Genomic DNA, 18924 nt, shown 5'->3' on the forward strand with positions numbered 1-18924 from the left:
TTGGCTCAAAGCTACATCCAGGCGGCTTTTCTGCCTAAGGCGGGACTAGAACTCTCCGTCTCCTGGTTTCTACACCAGCACCTTCACCATTACACCAAGGTTGATACTGATTTTCAGAGATTTATGGGTGTTTCAGTCCCTCCAGAACCGTCAGGAAAGCACCGAGTTTTAGATCTATGTCCTTATTTTTCTGTCTATCTAACTCTCCAGTCTTAGTGGGTTGTAGAAGGATAGATGGAGCCTTCCGTCCATCCTCCTACAAGGAAGGTATTTGATTTTTCAAATCCTTTTCTTTTCTAATCCTCCATCCTGGTTATCTTAGTTTTTCTCCAGGCACAAGAATCCAGGCCTAAGATGACAAGGATAAAAATCAGGATTGCCAGTGCTGGTTTTTAAACCCACATCTGGGTTTGTTTGGGTTTTTTTTTTTACCCTATCTGGGCTTCTTTTTTTTTTTAAAAAAAAAAAACCTTTTCAAATTTAACAAAATCTAAGTTTGCATCTGCGTTAACGTTATGGTGCCCGCATTAAACAATAAAAAAGGATTTAAAATGGATTTGTCGGGTTTGGGGTGGGGGGATTATCTGGGTTGTTTTGTGTAGCCTCTGGGTTTGTTTGAGCACGAAATCTTAAGTGGTTTTGTATTTTTTTTAAAGAAACCCTTCCTGGCAATCCTGCTAAATAGGGTAAAAATAATAGGATGCGTTGTGGGTTGTTTTTTTTGTTAACTGGGGTTTAGTTGAGCGCGAAACCTTGGGTGTTGTGTTTTGTTTTTAAGAAATTCACTAGGCAGGGGTGGTTGGGGGGGGGGCATCTTTTGAGATTCCTTGCACTGACTCTTCCGTTGTGTTTTCTGTTTTTGTTGGTCTGTGGCCCCCCCACCCACTCTCGCTCGGCCCCCCCTCCCAGTTTCTCGGATAAAGTTAGTGGCACGGTCGTTAGCATTTGGGATAGGATCACGAACGTTTTCTCTAGGTAATTCTGCAGCTTCTGCTTGTGTTTCTCAACTCCCTTTCCCTCGGTAAAGAAAAATGGGGCGTTTGCCCGGCTTTGTGCCATAAGCGGGGGGCGGGGGGAGAAGCCCATCACCCTCTGCCCCCTTCCTCTCTCTCTCTGAACCCAGTGAGAATGACGTGTGGTGGGGCAGAAAAGATGTGGGGGCTCCCACACCAGCCCTGAGCCTGCCCAGCGAGAGTCCAGCGCTGGGGATAGATTTAGATCCAGAGCTGGGAAAGAAAGGGGTTTTATATTACTCAATATATTGAGTAATATTTTATATTACTCAATATATTATTGCAATATATATATATTGCAATAACGTTGCTTCACTGTTCTTGGGGACTAGCACCTTAGCAGCTAAAAAGCCATTGCCAGCTCTTAGGAGGGAGGAAAAAACAACCACCTCGAACCAGGATATTTCTGGGTTCTAACTACCGTATTTTTCGGACTATAAAATGCACCTGAGTATAAGATGCACCTAAATTTAAAAGAGGAAAACAAAAAAAAAAGTTTTGGGGCTCTGTGCGCCCTTTTTTTGCCCCCCCCCCTTTTTGGCCCTTTCCAGCCTTTTTTCGGCCCGTTTTGAGGGCTTTTTTCAGCCTGTTTTTGAGGCTTTCTTCAACCCGTTTTTGAGGCTTTTTTTGGGCCTGTTTTGGGGGCTTTTTTGGGGGGCTTTTTTTGGCCTGTTTTCAAGGCTTTTTTCGGCCCATTTTTGAGGCTTTTTTCAGCCTGTTTTTGAGGCTTTTTTCAACTCATTTTTGAGGCTTTTTTCTGCCTGTTTTTGAGGCTTTCTTCATCCCATTTTCAAGGCTTTTTTCGGCCTGTTTTTGAGGCTTTCTTCATCCCATTTTCGAGGCTTTTTTAGCCCATTTTTGGGGCTTTTTCGGCCCATTTCTGAGGCTTTTTTCAACCCATTTTGGGGACTTTTTTCGGCCTGTTTTTGACACTTTCTTCAACCCGTTTTTGAGGCTTTTTTCAGCTCCTTTTTTCCCCAGAAAAAAAACGGGGCATACGGAAGCTAAAAAACAGCTAGCGGGTGAGTGGGGCTTTGCCAAAATATTTGGTTCATAAGACGCACAGACTTTTTCAACCCCCTTTTGGGAGACAAAAAAGTGCGTCTTATAGTCCGAAAAATACGGTACTTTGTGACTCATCTGGCTAGTCCTTCCTTTTTTCTGAAAACTCCCCAGCCCCTTTTTTCCTCGATTTCCTGTGTGCGGAATCGGCTCTCTTGATAGGGAACTGGATTCTTTCTATGTCCGGTTTGGTGTGTGTGTGGGGGGGGTGTTCTTTCCCTCTTCTGGATCCCTAGAGCGCCCTCCTTCCTGATTGGCTGGGTGAAATCTTGAAATTTTAACTGCCTGGTCCTGAGACACGGATTGGGGAAGCCTTAGGTTAGCTAAATCTCAATGGAGATCCAAAGGTTGTCCCAGAGGTGTTTTTTTGTTTTTGTTTTTTTTCCCGAGAGGCAACTGGACTTCCTTCGTTTTTCTTTTTGAAGACGTTTCGTTTCTCCTCCAAGAAGCTTCTTCAGCTCCAGCAGGAAGGATTGATCTTCCTTGCAGACGGCTGGTCGTTTCTGCATCCTTTTCAGAGTGTCGTTGAGGCCGCTTGGAGGTCCTCAAAAGAGGAAAACCCAGCAAGTCCAGTTCCCTCTTTGAAAAATCTCCTTTGGGACTGAGGTTAGCTAGTTAAGAGGCCCCGAGGAGACGAAAGATTGCCATCCGTGGCCATCCGAAGAATCTGAACGGAGGGGTTTCAAAAATGGACGGCCCAATTCGGTCACCAGTGCAGGTAGTCCTCGACTTACAACTACAAATTAAGCCCGCCATTTCCGTTGCGACTCCAGTAAAGGAGTTGTTCAGCGAGTTTGCCCCTGTTTTACGACATCCCTTGCCACCGTTGCTAAAGGAACCCTTGCTCGCGTTAAATGACTTAACACGGTCGTTGTAAGTGAACCTGGCCGTCCCCACTGCCTTTGCTCGTCGGAGCGTCGCAAAAGGGGACGTTGCGACTGTCCTAAATACGAGTCCCTTGCCAAGCGTCTGGATTTGGTCACTCTGCAACGGCCGTGACTATAAAAAATTTAAAAGTCCTATGTCCCTTTTTTTCTCCCCCAGTGCCGTTGTAACTTAGAGAACGATCACTAAATGAAGTGTTGTAAGACGAGGACTAACTGTTAACTAGTTTCACCCCCGTTCTCTGCCCCATGGCTAGCTCTCCCCCACCACCATCCCCAGATCCCTACTAACTACGCAAGGCTGCGAAACAGCGTGTGTGTTTCTATTGATCGATTTTGCCACGGGTTTGCACCGGGGCGTACGTACATGCGCGCAAATCCTCCTTTTGCATTTCATGAGCTTTCGCGTTGGCTGTTCCTGGGTGGCGAACATGGAGGGTCTCCGACGGAGCTTCCTCTTTTCCCGAAGTCTTTTTCTTTTTTTTTCCTTCCAGCACGCCGGCGAAGGAACCCGAGTCGGAAGCGGGCGGGGAGCCTGACGACACCGCCAATCCAGCTTTGCCTTCGGAAGAGGAATCTGCAGAGAAAACCGAGCAGGTGAGTCCAGAAACTGAATTCAGGAGAGGAAGAACGGGGTGGGGGCGGCTTTGGTGTAAATCAGTGGTAGTCAACCTGGTCCCTACCGCCCACTAGTGAGCGTTCCAGCTTTCATGGTGGGCGGTAGGGGCTTTGTCCGATACTGGGCCGGAATAGCTCAGGCTGTAAGGAGCCTGTTATTAGAACACAGTAGCCTGCAATTACTGCAGGTTCAAGCCCGGCCCAAGGTTGACTCAGCCTTCCATCCTTTATAAGGTAGGTAAAATGAGGACCCAGATTGTTGGGGGGGGCAATAAGTTGACTTTGTAAAAATATACAAATAGAATGAGACTATTGCCTTATACACTGTAAGCCGCCCTGAGTCTTCGGAGAAGGGCGGGATATAAATGTAAAAAAAAAAAAAATGTTTAGAATTTATCAATTATATTTATAAATTATACTTTCCTTTTTTTAATTTAATTGACTTTAAAAAAAAATTCATAGCATTATTTAAAAACATAATTATATGTTTATAATTTATAAAAAATTATAAATTATATAACATAATTTATAATTTTCACGTCGGGAAGGAGGGAGAAGAGAAGAAGAAAAAAGAAAGGAAGTGATCAAGGAGAAAGGGAGAGAAGGAGAGAAAGAGAAAAAAGAAGAGGAGGAGGAAGACAAACACGATACAGATAGTCCTTAACTTAACAACAGTTTCTTTAGTGACTGTTTGAAATTAAAATGGCGCCGGAAAAAAGTGACTTGCGTTTTCCACACTTAACGACCGTTGCAACTGCCCGACGGTCACGTGATCAAAATTCAAGACGCGTGGCCACTGACTTCATATTTATGACGATTCTAATGTCCCGGGGGAGGGAGGAGTCCTGTGATTCCCCCTTTGGCACCATCAGCCAGATTCACCTAGCCACCGTGTGACTCATTTAACAACAGCCATTTCACGTCACAACGGTGGCAGGAAAGTTGTCGTAAAATTAGAGCGAGGCTCATGGAACGTCTGCCTTGCGTAACGGTGGAAGTGTTGAGTTCGGTTGCGGTCGTCAAGTCGAGGACAAGCACTGCTCAGCTGAAAATTAGGTCCGGTCTTAAAACAGCCACGCCTCACCTTAAGTTGCCCGTTTTTAAAAATCATTATGATTGACTTTGTACTTTTATCAGCGCAGTTGTTGATGGTGCCAGCCTTTTTCAATTCTTTTTCCCCACCCAGCCTGAAGATGCCTCTCAAAAGAATGCAGAAGAGGATCTGGGATCCTGGGAAGAAACTTTTAAGACCCACACGGATAAAAAACCCAACGGTAATATAAGGGCGCTGTAATTTTTAAAGCTTGGTTTAACTGTATCGTTCATCGTTTGGAAGGCTGAAAAAAAGGATCAGCTACATCAGTATTTCCAAACCTCTGCAGTTTTAAGATGCGTGGACTTCAACTCCCAGAATTCCCCAGCCAGTGGAGTCTTTTATGTTCCCTTTCTGCACTGCCGGCTACCATTATTTTGATGGTATCCTGTGGCCTGAATAAGCCCTGATTAGCCTCTCTCCCTTTTTCTCTTTCATTTCTCTTTTGTTTATTTTCCTTCTTTCCCCTTCCTTCTTTCTTTCCTTCCTACATTCCTTCCTTCCTTCCCTCCCACCTCCCTCCTTCCCTCCCCTCTCATTTCCTTCCCTCCCTCCCTCCTTTCCTTCCATCCATCCATCCATCCATCCCTCCTCCTCCTTCCTTCCTTCCTTCCCTTCCTTCCTTTCCTCCCCTCTCTTCTTTCCATCCATCCCTCCTTTTTTCCTCCCTCCCTCCCTCTCCTTCCTTCCTTCCTTCCTTCCCTCCCTCCCTCCCTCTCCGATTATCCTTTTTCGATAGTTTCCCCAAAATAAAATTCTGCTTTGCGATGCGCGACTTCCCACGGATCCCCAAAATCTCGGAATGCTTAACCGGAATTCCACAGAGCTGGCTTCTAAGTTTCACATGCTGGCCCGATGCCCGCTGGCAAATCACAGTTTTTTTTTATCAAGTGGTTGATCACTTCTAATCAGACGACAGAAGGTGGTTTGATGTTTCAAGAGTGACCTCACAGCCCTTTCCCCTTCTCCTCCCCTCCTGTCTACAGGGCCAACGTCGGTTGGGCTCGATTTCTCGTTCCCGGGAGTGGAGAACGTTTACGGTATCCCGGAACACGCAGATAACCTCCGTCTTCGAACCACTGAGTAAGTTTGGGGGTGTTGGCAAGGGGCTGGTGGACCTGGAAAAATGGGTGCTGGACCATGGTGGGGCTTAGATGGTGGTGGGATATCGGGAGTGTCAAGGTTCCAACACCCCCAACAAAAGAAAACTCTGAGACTAGAAGTTCCTCAAAGTTCAATTTTATTAGAGATGTCTCCTTGGCGCATCTGGGAAAACCCGAATCTGAAAGCTTCCGGTTTTCCCCACCCAAAAGAAGGTCCAAGTCCCTTCCCCTAGCATCCACATGTCCATCACATGGCCCAATCAATGCACCATCCCAACTGGAGATGCCTCCCAGTCACACCCCTCCAGAGTGGCCTTGACTCTCGGAGATAGGTGTTGTGTCTCGCTCGCCGCTGCCCCGCCCCCGCCGCAGCCGGGCCCCTCTCATCTCCTGCTATCTCAGCCAGAGACTGATAGTACAGAAGAATGTCCTGGCATGCCTCCAGCCCCCAGCCCTGGCACCATGCCAGGACAAACCAAGCAAACAAACCTCCCTCCGATAGCATGTGCGCCTGAAGCCAGCCACGAGCTGGGATTACCGGCAGCTGGGGACGAAACGATGCAATGGATAGATCCACGCTTCCGGAGAATGGAGAGGCGACGTCAGCAAAAGGAAGGGAGGGGCAGGCCTGGATAAGTGCTGAGTCATGGAGCCACACCCCATGGTCTATATAAAGGATCTGCTTTCTGGCATTCTTTGAGTCAGGCAAAGTCTAACTTGGATTGCTGAAGTCACATCCTGGTCTCCTGCCTGCCCTGAGAACTCTGACGCAGAGGCTTTGCGGCCACGCTTGATACGGACTTCCCCGACCCGGCCGTCAGAGGAGGAGTGGGACACGACAATAGGAATGTTATTTTGGCTACATCTTCCCCCAGCTCTATACAATCCCCTTGTTGTGACCCAGCCCCAACTTGCCTCCAGAAATTGTAAACGCTCCAACACTGGAAATTTTTAAGAAGATGTTGGATATCCACTTCTCTGAAATGGGCCTAGGGCCGTGATAGCGAACTTATGACATGCGCGTGCTGGCCAGCTGATTTTCAGGCCTTCCAGCTCTGCCGGAAGTCGGGAAACAGGCTGTTTCTTGCCTCTGGAGGGCCTCGGGGCGGAGAGGCTGTTTTTGCCCTCCCCAGGCTCCAAAAAAGGCTTTGGGCGAAAAACGGGCCTACCGGGCCCACTTGTGCCATCACATGCCGAAAGCGGGGGGGGAATGCGGGGGGTGGGTGGGTCGCGCACGCATACGCCGGGGAGCAAGGCGCGGGGGGCATTAAATTGTGGGCGTAGGCACGCGTGTGTGTGTGACCCGCATTCCCCCCGCTGTTGGCACGCGACAGCACCCCTGGTCTAGGGTTTCCTGCCTAAGCAGGGGGTTGGACTAGAAGGCCTCCGGGGTCCCTTCCAACTCTGTTCTTCTATTCTATTCTATTCTAAATATAAATACTTTAGGCAATTTTTTTCCCACCCTGCTCTAATAATCCCATTTCGGCAGGGGCGGGGATCCGTATCGCCTCTATAATTTGGACGTCTTCCAATACGAACTCTACAATCCAATGGCTCTCTACGGGTCGGTCCCGGTGTTGTTAGCTCACAGCACTCAACGCACCCTTGGCATATTTTGGCTCAACGCAGCCGAGACTTGGGTGGACGTCACCTCCAACACAGCTGGGAAGGTAAGCGGTGTGGCCTTCGCTGCTGCGTTATACAGGTAGCCCTCGCCCTAACGACCGCGACGGAGGCCAAAATGTCTGTTGCTAAGCGAGACCTCTGTCGAGTGAATTTTGACCCATTTTACGGCCTTTCTTGCCATCGTTGTTAAAGAGAATCGCCGCTGTTTTTAAGTGAGTCACACGGTCGTAAAGCGAACCCGGCTTCCCCCTTGACTGCGACCGTCATAACTACGAGTCAGTTGCCGAGCGTCCGACCATGGGGATGCTGCAATAGTCATAATGGTGAAAAACGGTTGTAAGTCACTTTCTTTCAGTGTGTTTTGTCACTTGGAAAGGTCGCTAAACAAATGTTTGTAAGTTGTAAGTTGAGGACTTCCTTTTTGGAGAGTTTCCCTTGTTATTTACCTCAGGGGTCTCCAAACTTGGCAACTTTAAGACTTGTGGGCTCCAGGCTGGCTGGCTGGCTGGCTGGGGAATTCTGGGAGTTGAAGTCCAAAAGTCTTAAAATTTCCAAGTTTGGAAACCTCTGATTCACAGTAACCTTGCTGGCTGGGGAATTCTGGGAGTTAAAGTTTTCAATTTGGAAACCGCTGATTTATAGTAATCTGCCTGGGGAATTCTGGGAATTGAAGTCCACAAGCCTTAAAGTTGCCAAGTATGGAAAGCTGTGATTCACAGTAACCTTGCTGGCTGGGGAATTCTGGGAGTTGAAGTCCAAAAGTCTTAAAAGTTGCCAATTTAAAAACCTCTTGATTTACAGTAACTTAGCTGGCTGGGGGATTCTGGGAGATGAAGTCCAAAAATCTTAAAATTGCCAAGTTTGGAAACCTCTGGTTCACAGTAACCTTGCTGGCTGGGGAATTCTGGGAGTTGGAAGTTCCCAATTTGGAAAGCTCTGATTCGCTGTAACCTAGATGGCTGGGGAATTCTGGGAGTTGAAGTCCGCAAGGCTTAAAAGTTGCCAAGTTTGGAAAGCTCTGATTTACCGTAACTTGGCTGGCTGGGGAATTCTGGGAATTGGAGTCCAGACGCCTTCAATTTGCTAAGGTTTGAGAAACAGTAACCCGCAAATGTTTCCTGCCCACCCTCTCTTTCAGACCATGTTTGGGAAGATGCTGGATTACATACAAGGCGGAGGAGAGACGCCCCAGACGGACGTTCGCTGGATGTCGGAGAGCGGGATCATCGATGTCTTCCTTCTGCTGGGACCTTCACCCGCGGACATTTTCAAGCAGTACGCATCCCTTACAGGTGAGAGAGTTGGGTGGGAATCGGGGCGATCTGGAGGACGAAGAATAAGAAGAGAACCTGACCTTGATCCCATCCCGTCCTCCGAATTCTGCTATCAAGGTTTTTAGCAAGACTCGGTAGAACCCTTTGAGGAGCGAGGAAATTAAGAGCAGCGATTAAGAGTATAGCTAGCCCTCGACTCACGACAATTCACTTAGTGACGAAGTTACAATTCACTTAGTGACGAAGGCACTGAAAAAAAGTGACCATTTTTCACAAAAATAAAGGCAAGATGTAGACGAAGCAGAAGACGCAGCTATCAGCGTTGTTTTCCGGCAAAGCTCAAACACCGGTGCTGGTCTGTTATTAAGCCTTATGGGAGGGGCCAATCATCTCTTGGCCTTACTCCTGAGTCGTCCTCTCTGCTTGAGCTGCTCTTGCCTTTTGGCAGCTCTTCTCATGCGTGCATTAGGAACAGGCTCCTCCTGTTCCTCTGCCTCCCTACTATCAGGCTCTGGAGTTCGCACCTCACTTTCCGATGGCCCTGGCCTCACCTCAGCCTCATCGCTGTCTGACTCCGTTGCCAGCTCCGCAGGCAGCTGGCGGACCGCAACATACACGGTGGCAGCTCCAGATCTTCTGTCTCTTTCCCTTTCTCCAGGCACCCAGGCTCTGCCTCCGCTCTTCGCCCTGTCCTATCACCAGAGCCGCTGGAACTACAACGACGAGGAAGACGTGGCCGCCGTGGACAACGGCTTCGACGAGCACGACATCCCCTGTGACGTCATCTGGCTGGACATCGAGCACACCGACGGCAAGCGCTACTTCACCTGGGACCCCAACAAATTCTCCCACCCGCGGGAGATGCTTCAGCGGCTGGCGGCCAAGAGGAGGAAGGTAAGAAGGACTGCGATTTGAGTGCAAGTAGAAGAGGCGGTTTTGGAACTCGGGACTGTTGGACCGAGGGGCTTTTTGGGGATCTCCTGAGCTTGGCGGTTTTCTTGCAGCCGTTTCATGATCCAGCTAGGTAACATTATCAGTGTTAGTAGGGGGAAGGAGGAGGAGGAGGAGGAGAATTGTGGGGTTCTTTGGTGCTCTCTGAGCTTGGTGGTGTTTGTGCAGACCTTTCAAGACCCAACCAGGGAATATTATCAGGGCTAGAAGAGAGTGGGATTTGTGGAGAGGAGGAAGAGGAAGATAAGGAGGAAGATGAGGAGGACGGCAACAACAACAGTGGCCTACTTGGTGCTCTCTGAGGTTGGTGGTTTTCTTGCAGAGATTTCAAGAATAGAATAGAATAGAATAGAATAGAATAGAATAGAATAGAATAGAATAGAATAGAATAGAATAGAATTTTATTGGCCAAGTGTGATCGGACACACAAGGAATTTGTCTTGGTGCAGATGCTCTCAGTGTACATAAAAGAAAAGATACGTTCATCAAGGTACAACATTTACAACACAATTGATGGTCCATATATCAATATAAATCATAAGGATTGCCAGCAACAAGTTATAGTCATACAGTCATAAGTGGAAAGAGATTGGTGATGGGAACAGGAATAGGAATAGGAATATAGAATAGGAAAATAGAACAGAATAGAATAGAACAGAACAGAACAAGAAGTAGATAATAAGATAGAGAATAAGAAGTAGATAATAAAATCGAGAATAGAATAAAATAAAATAAAATCGAGAATAGAATACAATAGAATAAGAAGATAAAAAAATAGAATAGAATAGAATTTGTCTCTGGTGCATAGGCTCTCAGTGGACATAAAAGAAAAGATACCTTCATCAAGAATCATAAGGTACAGCCCTTCATGATAGTCATAGGGGACAAATAAGTAATCAAATCACACTAGGAAATAGTCAATACAAATCGTAAGGATGCAAGCAACAAGGTTACAGTCGTGCAGTCATGAGTGGGAGGAGACGGGTGATAGGAAGGATGAGAAGACTAATAGTAACAGTAATGCAGACTTAGTGAATAGTTTGACAGTGTTGAGGGACTATATGTATAGAGAGAGGGGTGCAAATGACAGACTAGTAACATGTGCTGTTGGGTTGTATCATGATCATACTAGTGCCCCCCTCGGCCAGCTGAGGAATGACAGGGGAGGAGAATGACAGAGTGGGTGACTCATCCTATGCAAATGCTCTACCAATGGCCACCCTGGCAGCCAGCTGGCATGATGGGAAACGCACAGAGGGGAAGAGAACCCCCCATTTTCACCCCCAAATCGCCCCATGGGAGATGCTAATGCAATCCAGCCCAGGCAAAGAGCTGGACGGAATTGATCCCCTGGGATCTTTTTGCCACCCAGTCGCGCTCCCCAAAACCTGGAGGAGCCTCCGCAGGGGAGTCTCCGCCGGCGTCCGCCTGCCTCCAGTATCGCTTCTCGGCCTTTTGGCTAAGATCAAGTGTAGTATCTGTTCTTATCAGTTTAATATCTGATATGTCCTCTATTTGAGGACTACATATTAAATGGATTTTTGGAACTGGGAGATGGAATAGGGGCTTGCTCCGTCCACTCCAAGCATCAGCCTGGTATTGCAGTACCTCCGGGAACGGTGCACCTCCCCCTGGGAGGAATCTCATGGGTTAAAAAAATAGATCAAAATCTCTTTCTGTGCAGTGGGATCCTTTGCTCAGGGATCTGGCTGCAGTCTCTGCCTTTCACCAGGCTGCTGTTCTATTTGCACTCTTTTGCACGTGGGTGCAAATGATATTTGATGGGCAGATAGATGAATAGTGAGCTAGTTGCTGGAGGCAGAACTAGAATTCACCACCGCCCAGTTTGCTTCCCTTAAGCACATGGCCAAACTGACTCCAGACCCAATTCGCTGCAGGCCGTCCTCAATTTACAACCTTCTCATTTAGCGACCGTTCAAAGTTGCAACTGCACTGAAAAAAAATGCCTTATGGCTGGTCTTTGCACTTACAAACCGTCGTGGCATCCACCCGCGTGAGGACTGCAACAATGCCGTATTTTAGACTGGTCCGATCATGCCAAAAATCGGATAAATAAGTTTGCTCAAGGCAGGTCCAGTAAAAGAGAGTCCCCGACTTACGACCACAATTGAGCCCAACTTTCGCCTCCTTGGAATGGACGGCAGATTAACTCCGTGTATTTCCTAGAACCTTCCTTCCTCCTCTCCTCCTCCGGTCCTTCCTTCCTTCCTTGTCTTTCCTTCTTCCTCCCCCTTCCTTCTTTTCTTCCTTCCCATCTTTTCTTCCCTCCTTTCATCTTCCCTTTCTCTTCCTCCCACCCTTTCCTTCCTCCCTTTTTCTTTTTCTTTCTTCTTCCTTCCTTCCTTCGTCTTCCTACTGTCCCTCTGTCTTTCCTCTCTCCCTCCCTCCCACTTTCCTTTCGTCCCTTCTTTTCTTCCCTCCCTCCATCTTCCCTTCCTCCTCTCTCCCTCCCTCCTTCCTCCCTCCATCTTTCCTTCCTCCTTTTTTCTTTCCTTTTTTTCCCCCTTTTCCTTCTTTCTCCTTCCTTCCGCTTCCATCCCCAAATACATCCTGCTGCAACCCCCCCCCCCCCCGTAATTCAGGACCCCTCTGAGCCACAAAGGTGGCATGGATGTTCAAGTCTGAAGCCCCAGTGTGATGCCTAAACGCAGCTGCCAACGGGGGGCAGGAGGAGAGGACATCTGGGCCCATCTTGCTGGGCTGGTGGATCCTGTCCAGGAGATGCCGCGGCAGAGCTCCGGGGTCCCACCCTGGGCAGGAAGCAGCCCAGCCCCCAACCCATCTCTGCCCTCCAAACCCCTTCTGCAGGCGGAGGACTGGTGCTAGTGCCCCCATCGGCCAGCTGAGGAATGACAGGGGAGGAGAATGACGGAGAGGGTGACTCATCCTATGCAAATGCTCTACCAATGGCCACCCTGGCAGCCAGCTGGCATGATGGGAAACGCACAGAGGGGAAGAGAACCCCCCATTTTCATCCCCAAAGCGCCCCACGGGAGATGCTGATGCAGTCCAGCCCAGGTAAAAAGCTGTTCAGAATTGATCCCCTGGGATCTCTTTGCCACCGAGTCGCGCTCCCCAAAACCTGGAGGAGCCTCCGCAGGGGAGTCTCAGCCGGCGTCCGCCTGCCTCCAGTATCGCTTCTCGGCCTTTTGGCTAAGATCAAGTGTAGTATCTGTTCTTATCAGTTTAATATCTGATATGTCCTCTATTTGAGGACTACATATTAAATGGATTTTTGGAACTGGGAGATGGAATAGGGGCTTGCTCCGTCCACTCCAAGCATCGGCCTGGTATTGCAGTACCTCCGGGAACGGTGCACCTCCCCCTGGGAGGAATCTCATGGGTTAAAAAATAGATTAAAAGCTCCTTCCATGCAGTGGGATCCAGATGAATTTTTGTCCAGGGAACTGGCTGCAGTCTCTGTCTCTGGAGGCTGGAGTGGGATTTGGAGGGTTCTCCGAACTGCACAGAATCTTAGCTAGAGGTTCTTCCGAACCCCTGTGAACCCACCCCTGAAAACAACCAAACTCAGAGAGCGCCAAGGACCCCACAGTTTGAATAGTCCTGGCATGGCCATGATCTCGAACCCAAAGTACAAATTGATCTGGTGAAGTAGGAGCAGTTGTCTCTACCGGGTACGTTCCAACTAGATGGGTCTATTAATGCTACCACTTAAGTACCATCACCCCAATCCATGTTATTCGTCCTTGACTACCCAGATGGTGAGCATTGTAGACCCACACATCAAAGTCGACACCGCCTACCGAATCCACAATGAAATTCGCTCCCGGGACTTTTACGTCAAGACCAAGGACAGGAATGACTACGAAGGCTGGTGTTGGCCAGGTGAGGAAAAAAAATAATAATTCTAGGATGCATCCAGATGTGGAGACTCTGGAAAGAGCGCAGAGAAAAGTGACAAAGAAAATTAGGCGGGTGGAGGCTAAATCATACGAAGAATGTTTGGTGAAAAGAAGGACTAGGGGGGACAGGATAGTAGGGTTCCAAAATTGGAAGGGCTGCCCCGATGAGAAGATTAATAGTAGTGCAGATTTAGTCAATAGTTTGACAATATTGAGGGAATTATTTGTTTAGCAGAGTGATGGCGTTCGGGAAAAAACTGCCCTTCTGTCTAGTTGTTCTGGTGTGCAGTGCTCTGTAGCGTCGTTTTGAGGGTAGGAGTTGAAACAGTTTATGTCCAGGATGTGAGGGATCTGTAGATATTTTCCCAGCCCTATTTTTGATTCGTGCAGTATACAGGTCCTCAGTGAAAGGCAGGTTGGTAGTCATTGTTTTTTCTGCAGTTCTAATGATCCTCTGAAGTCTGTGTCTGTCTTGTTGGGTTGCAGAACCGAACCAGACAGTTACAGAGCTGCAGATGACGGACTCCATAATTCCTCTGTAGAACTGGATCAGCAGCTCCTCGGGCAGTTTGAGCTTGCTGAGTTGGCGCAGAAAGAACATTCTTTGTGGAACTTTTTTGATGAAACTAGGAATCTTCATTCCATTTTTGTCACAGCTCAACGTTAAGTCATTTCTCTTGTCTCCTGGCGCTCAGGTTCAGCGGGCTATCCGGATTTCACCAACCCCCAGATGCGCTCCTGGTGGTCCAGCATGTTTGCTTACGACCAATACGAGGTAGCGGGTTTATTCCTGGTTTTATTTCAGATCTTCCTTCTGCTCTTCGGCGTCTCCCTTCTCACTCGCTTCTCCTTTTGACTCCCCCCAGGGCTCCATGGAGAACCTTTACACTTGGAATGATATGAACGAGCCTTCGGTCTTCAATGGTCCTGAGGTCACCATGCACAAGGACGCCGTCCATCAAGGGGGCTGGGAGCATCGCGATGTCCACAACCTGTACGGCTTCTACGTGGTGAGTTTTGGTTAGGTTTGTGCAGCTCGGAATAGGAATAGGAATAGGAATATAGAATAGAATAGAATAGAATAGAATAGAATAGAATAGAATAGAATAGAATAGAATAGAATAGAATAGAATAGAATAGAATAGAATAGAATAGAATAGAATAGAATAGAATAGAAAAAGGAATAGAATAGAATAGAATAGAATAGAATAGAATAGAATAGAATAGAATAGAATAGAATAGAATAGAATAGAATAGAATATAGGAAATAGGAAATGAATAGAATAGAATAGAATATAGGAAATAGGAAATGAATAGAATAGAATTAGAATTGAATTGAATTGAATTGAATTGAAATTAATTGAAAATATGGAATGGAGTGGAGTAGAGTAGGAATAGGAACAGGAACAGAACAGAAAGGAATAGGAATAAGAATAGGAATATAGAATAGAATAGAATAGAATAGAATAGAATAGAATAGAATAGAATAGAATAGAATAGAATAGAATAGAATAGAATAGAAAATATGGAGTGGAGAGTGGAGTGGAGTGGAGTGGAGTAGAGTAGAGTAGAGTAGAGTAGAGTAGAGTAGAGTAGAGTAGAGTAGAGTAGAGTAGAGTAGAGTAGAGTAGAGTGGAATAGGAATAGGAATAGGAATAGGACAGGACAGAAGAGAACAGAACAGAACAGAATTGAATTGAATTCTTTATTGGCCAAGTGTGATTGGACACCAAGGAATTCTGGGAGTTGAAGTCCACAAGTCTGAAAGTCGCCAAGGTTGGAGACCCCTGGTCTAGAATATGCAAGGATGAGCCATGGAGTTGTGGGAGCCATAGTCCTTTGGGTTTACAGGTAGTCCCCGACTTACAACAGCTCATTTAGTGACTGTTAAGTTACAGCGGCCCTGGAAAAAGTGACTTAATGACCGTTTTTCACAGTTACGACCCTTTCCAGCGTCGGCATGATCACGTGATCAAAATTCAAACGCTTGGCAACCGGCTCATACTTAGGACGGTTGCCGTGTCCCAAAGTCACGTGATTCTGACAAGCAAAAATCCATGGGGGGGGAAGCCGGATTCACTTAACGACTGGGTTACCAATTTATCAAACACGTGGATTCCGTTCACAAACCGTGGCAAGGAAGGCTGTAGAATGGGGCCAAACTCATTTAACAAACGTCTGGCTTAACAACAGAAATTTAGGGGTTATCTCTTCTCCCCTTCCTCCTGGCAGCAAATGGCCACCGCAGAGGGACAGGTGCAGCGGTCCGGCGGCATGGAGCGCCCCTTCGTCTTGACCCGAAGTTTCTTTGCCGGTTCACAACGTTACGGTTAGTGGCGGGCACATAAAGACGAGCGATGGAGTAGCTGCATAGTAGTAGAGTCTTCCAAGCTGGACTTGTGGTCTGCTGGCAGCCTGTGGAACTGGCAGCAGAGTTCGACAGTGAGGAGGTTGGGGAGGAACATGGGCCAGTCCTGGAGTCTGGGGAAGGCTCGAACGAGGGCTCTGCGTCGGAGGCAGAGAGGGGGCCAGGGCCATATGGGAGTTATGTGCTGACTCCGGAACCTCAGACGTCAGCGAGGCAGAGGAACAGGAGGAGCCTGTTCCCAGTGCGTGCATGTGCAGGGCTGCCAGAAGGCAAGAACAAGTTAAGACAAAAGGGGCAACTTGGGAGTAAGGCTTAGAGATGATTGGCCCCTCCCATAAGACATAAACGAGGAGAAAAGGCACGTGAGCCTTTGCAGGAAGCAACTTTGTTTGTTCTGGTTGGTTTAAATTCTGAAATTCCATTTTTGACTCTGTGCTCCGTGTGGCCTTGCAAAGCTAATTGCCAGTTAGGTCTTTGGCAGCGTGTCCAGGGAGATAAAGGTGGGTGCTTTATCAACCTTATCCCGAAGGACTGTGGAAGACTTCTGTCGGGCTCTTTACAAACTATTTGTGACTCATCACAGGGCTGGGAATGAACAAAATTCACAGTCGTTGAAATAAAAACGGCAGTCCACCAACATTGCTGTTAGTGGCTGTTACACTTTGTGGTTGCTGTCCTTCGCAGGGGCTGTGTGGACGGGGGACAACGCAGCCGAGTGGGACCACCTAAAGATCTCCATCCCCATGTGCCTGAGCCTGGGTTTAGTGGGCATCTCTTTCTGCGGAGGTAAGCAGAGGGTTGTGTTTTCATCATTTTGAGACCTTCTAATTCCGTTTTATGACGAGTAAAATCCACGAGGAAAGTCGGGAAGTTGCTGTAGGACCTTGTGATCCGCTTAACAACTGGTTAATCATTGTGAGCATCAAGGTCGTAAAATCAGGCATGATTGATTGAACACCTGACTTAGGAAAATCTAAGGAGAAAAATTGGAAAACCAAGAAAGTTGCATTTAGCATTGAATGGTGTTACAATATATATATATATATACACGCACATACATGCTTACAATACATACAGTAGCTGGTAAACTGGTGTTGCCCGGGTGCTTATGGACATCAAAGCCTTTGTCTGAGAGGGAGCAATTGAGAGGGGCCTTTCTTCTCCCTACTCCCATACCCATCATCCCTGCCCTTCTCCCTCCCATGCGTTCCTCTTTCCTAACCTGTCTACCCTCCTGGCACTTTGCCCCAAATCCATCAGGCATTGCCCCATTGCTCCATTGGAGGGCGAACGTCACAGCTACCTTTCCAGAGGAAGCTGCGAAGGAACTGACATCACAAACAGTTGCTGCTCTAGGACGCTGCACTCGCTCTCCTTAACGGCCCAGGCATTCCACAGTTATGCTGCAACACACAGACACACACACACACACACACACACACGGGGTGTCTTACCCCCACAGTATTTGTTTCCAGATATTAAGTTATCTGTGTGCCAAGTCTGGTTGAAATCGCTCGAGGCGTTCCAGATTTATGCTGGAACATACATACATACAGCCTTTTTTATATAGAAAGATTTTTAAAAAATAGCTTTACATTTTTTTAAAAGAAGAAAGGTTTCTCTAATCCTCTACAGGCACAAATGAGTAGAAATACTATTTCTACAAATCTTTTCCTGATGCGAAGAAGAAGAAGAAAAGGCCGTTTTAGTCATTCCAGTGAAAATGACCCTCCCGGACTTAAAAAATATTCATAGCATCCTAGGCCCGGAAGGGACCTCGGAGGTCCTCTAGTCCAACCCCCCTGCCCAACACAGGGAGTGCTCAACTTACAGCCACAATTAAAGCCAAAATTTTCTGTTGCTAAGTGGAGGCCTTTGTTAATTTCCCCCCCATATTACGACCTTTCTTGCCAGGGTTGTTAAGTGAATCCCTTTAGTTCTTCAGTTAGTCACACCGTTGTTAAACGAATCTGGCTTCCCCGTTAATTTTGCACACCAGAAGGGTCGCAAAAGGGGATGAGGTGACCCCTGGGGACACTGCAATCGTCATAAATACGAGTCGGTGGCCAAGCGTCTGAATTTGGCTCGCGTGGCCACGCGGGAGGCTGCAACAGTCGTAAGGGTGAAAAAAACGGCCCTAAGTTCCTTTTTCCCCAGTGCTGTCGTAACTTCGAACGGTCACTAAACGAACCGTTGTAAGTCGAGGACTACCTGGACCATGCCAGATTATGGATTGTCCCAATTTTCTCCCTATGAAACCATTTCTTCTTCCCGCTGCGTTTAGCCGACGTGGGTGGCTTCTTTAAAAACCCGGAACCGGAGTTGCTGGTGCGTTGGTACCAAGCTGGAGCCTATCAGCCTTTCTTCCGGGCGCATGCGCACGTGGACACCACCCGCCGGGAACCCTGGCTTTTCGGCGACGAGAACAAGGCTCTGATCCGGGAGGCCGTCCGCCAGCGTTACGCTCTGCTTCCTTTCTGGTATACCCTCTTCTATCAGTCTTACCGGACTGGCAAGCCGGTCATGAGGTGAGTTGGAAGGGCTGGGAAGAAGGGAGGGAAGAAGGGATGGAAGGATCCTGGTTCGGTTCCGTATTTTGCATTGAGCCGTTTTGGATAGGGAATACTGGGACTTGAAGTCCACCCATCTTAAAGCATGCAGGCTGGGGGATTCTTGGAGTTTAAGTCTTCAATCTTAAAAGACTTACCAATCTTAAAGCATATCACAGGAATTCTGGGAGTGGACCCGTCTTGAAGCATGCTGGCTAGGGGATTCTGGGAGTGGAAGTCCATTACATAAAATGGGTTTTATTTGGATTTTAATGGGGTTTTATATTGCTATGTATTTTATATTAATTATCAGCTAATTTGAATAAGTTTTTTAATTTTGATTTTATTGTATTATATTTATCTATGCTATTTTTACCTGGCTGTAAACCTCCCTGAGTCCTTCGGGAGAAGGGCGGTATACAAATTATATTATTATTATTATTATTATTATTATGATTATTATTATTATTATTATTATTATTATTATTAACAACAACAA

The 18924-nt window shown here is 47.4% G+C and overlaps 1 protein-coding gene and 2 non-coding genes across 5 annotated transcripts in view; all 3 read left to right on the forward strand.

The window, feature by feature from the left end:
- Positions 1 to 18924, forward strand: part of LOC131186483 (neutral alpha-glucosidase AB-like) — a 41285-nt gene that overhangs the window by 14448 nt on the left and 7913 nt on the right. For 2 of the 3 annotated variants that reach the window (XM_058160107.1, XM_058160108.1), the window contains exons 6-18: positions 910 to 975; positions 3454 to 3556; positions 4764 to 4851; positions 5657 to 5753; positions 7263 to 7443; positions 8538 to 8691; positions 9332 to 9567; positions 13365 to 13491; positions 14204 to 14283; positions 14375 to 14518; positions 15741 to 15837; positions 16561 to 16662; positions 18161 to 18404. In XM_058160107.1, coding sequence (XP_058016090.1) covers positions 910 to 975; positions 3454 to 3556; positions 4764 to 4851; positions 5657 to 5753; positions 7263 to 7443; positions 8538 to 8691; positions 9332 to 9567; positions 13365 to 13491; positions 14204 to 14283; positions 14375 to 14518; positions 15741 to 15837; positions 16561 to 16662; positions 18161 to 18404 — 1719 coding nt within the window. The remainder of the gene's footprint in view (positions 1 to 909; positions 976 to 3453; positions 3557 to 4763; positions 4852 to 5656; positions 5754 to 7262; positions 7444 to 8537; positions 8692 to 9331; positions 9568 to 13364; positions 13492 to 14203; positions 14284 to 14374; positions 14519 to 15740; positions 15838 to 16560; positions 16663 to 18160; positions 18405 to 18924) is intronic. The other variant, XM_058160109.1, reaches the window with a different exon arrangement.
- LOC131186897 (U2 spliceosomal RNA) lies at positions 11064 to 11254 on the forward strand. Its single transcript, XR_009152432.1, has one exon. It is a non-coding gene; the product is annotated as a U2 spliceosomal RNA (small nuclear RNA).
- On the forward strand, positions 12779 to 12969 carry LOC131186913 (U2 spliceosomal RNA). The gene has a single exon (XR_009152446.1). It is a non-coding gene; the product is annotated as a U2 spliceosomal RNA (small nuclear RNA).

This window comes from Ahaetulla prasina, chromosome 17 (assembly GCF_028640845.1).
Source record: "Ahaetulla prasina isolate Xishuangbanna chromosome 17, ASM2864084v1, whole genome shotgun sequence".
NCBI classification, from domain to species: domain Eukaryota; kingdom Metazoa; phylum Chordata; class Lepidosauria; order Squamata; family Colubridae; genus Ahaetulla; species Ahaetulla prasina.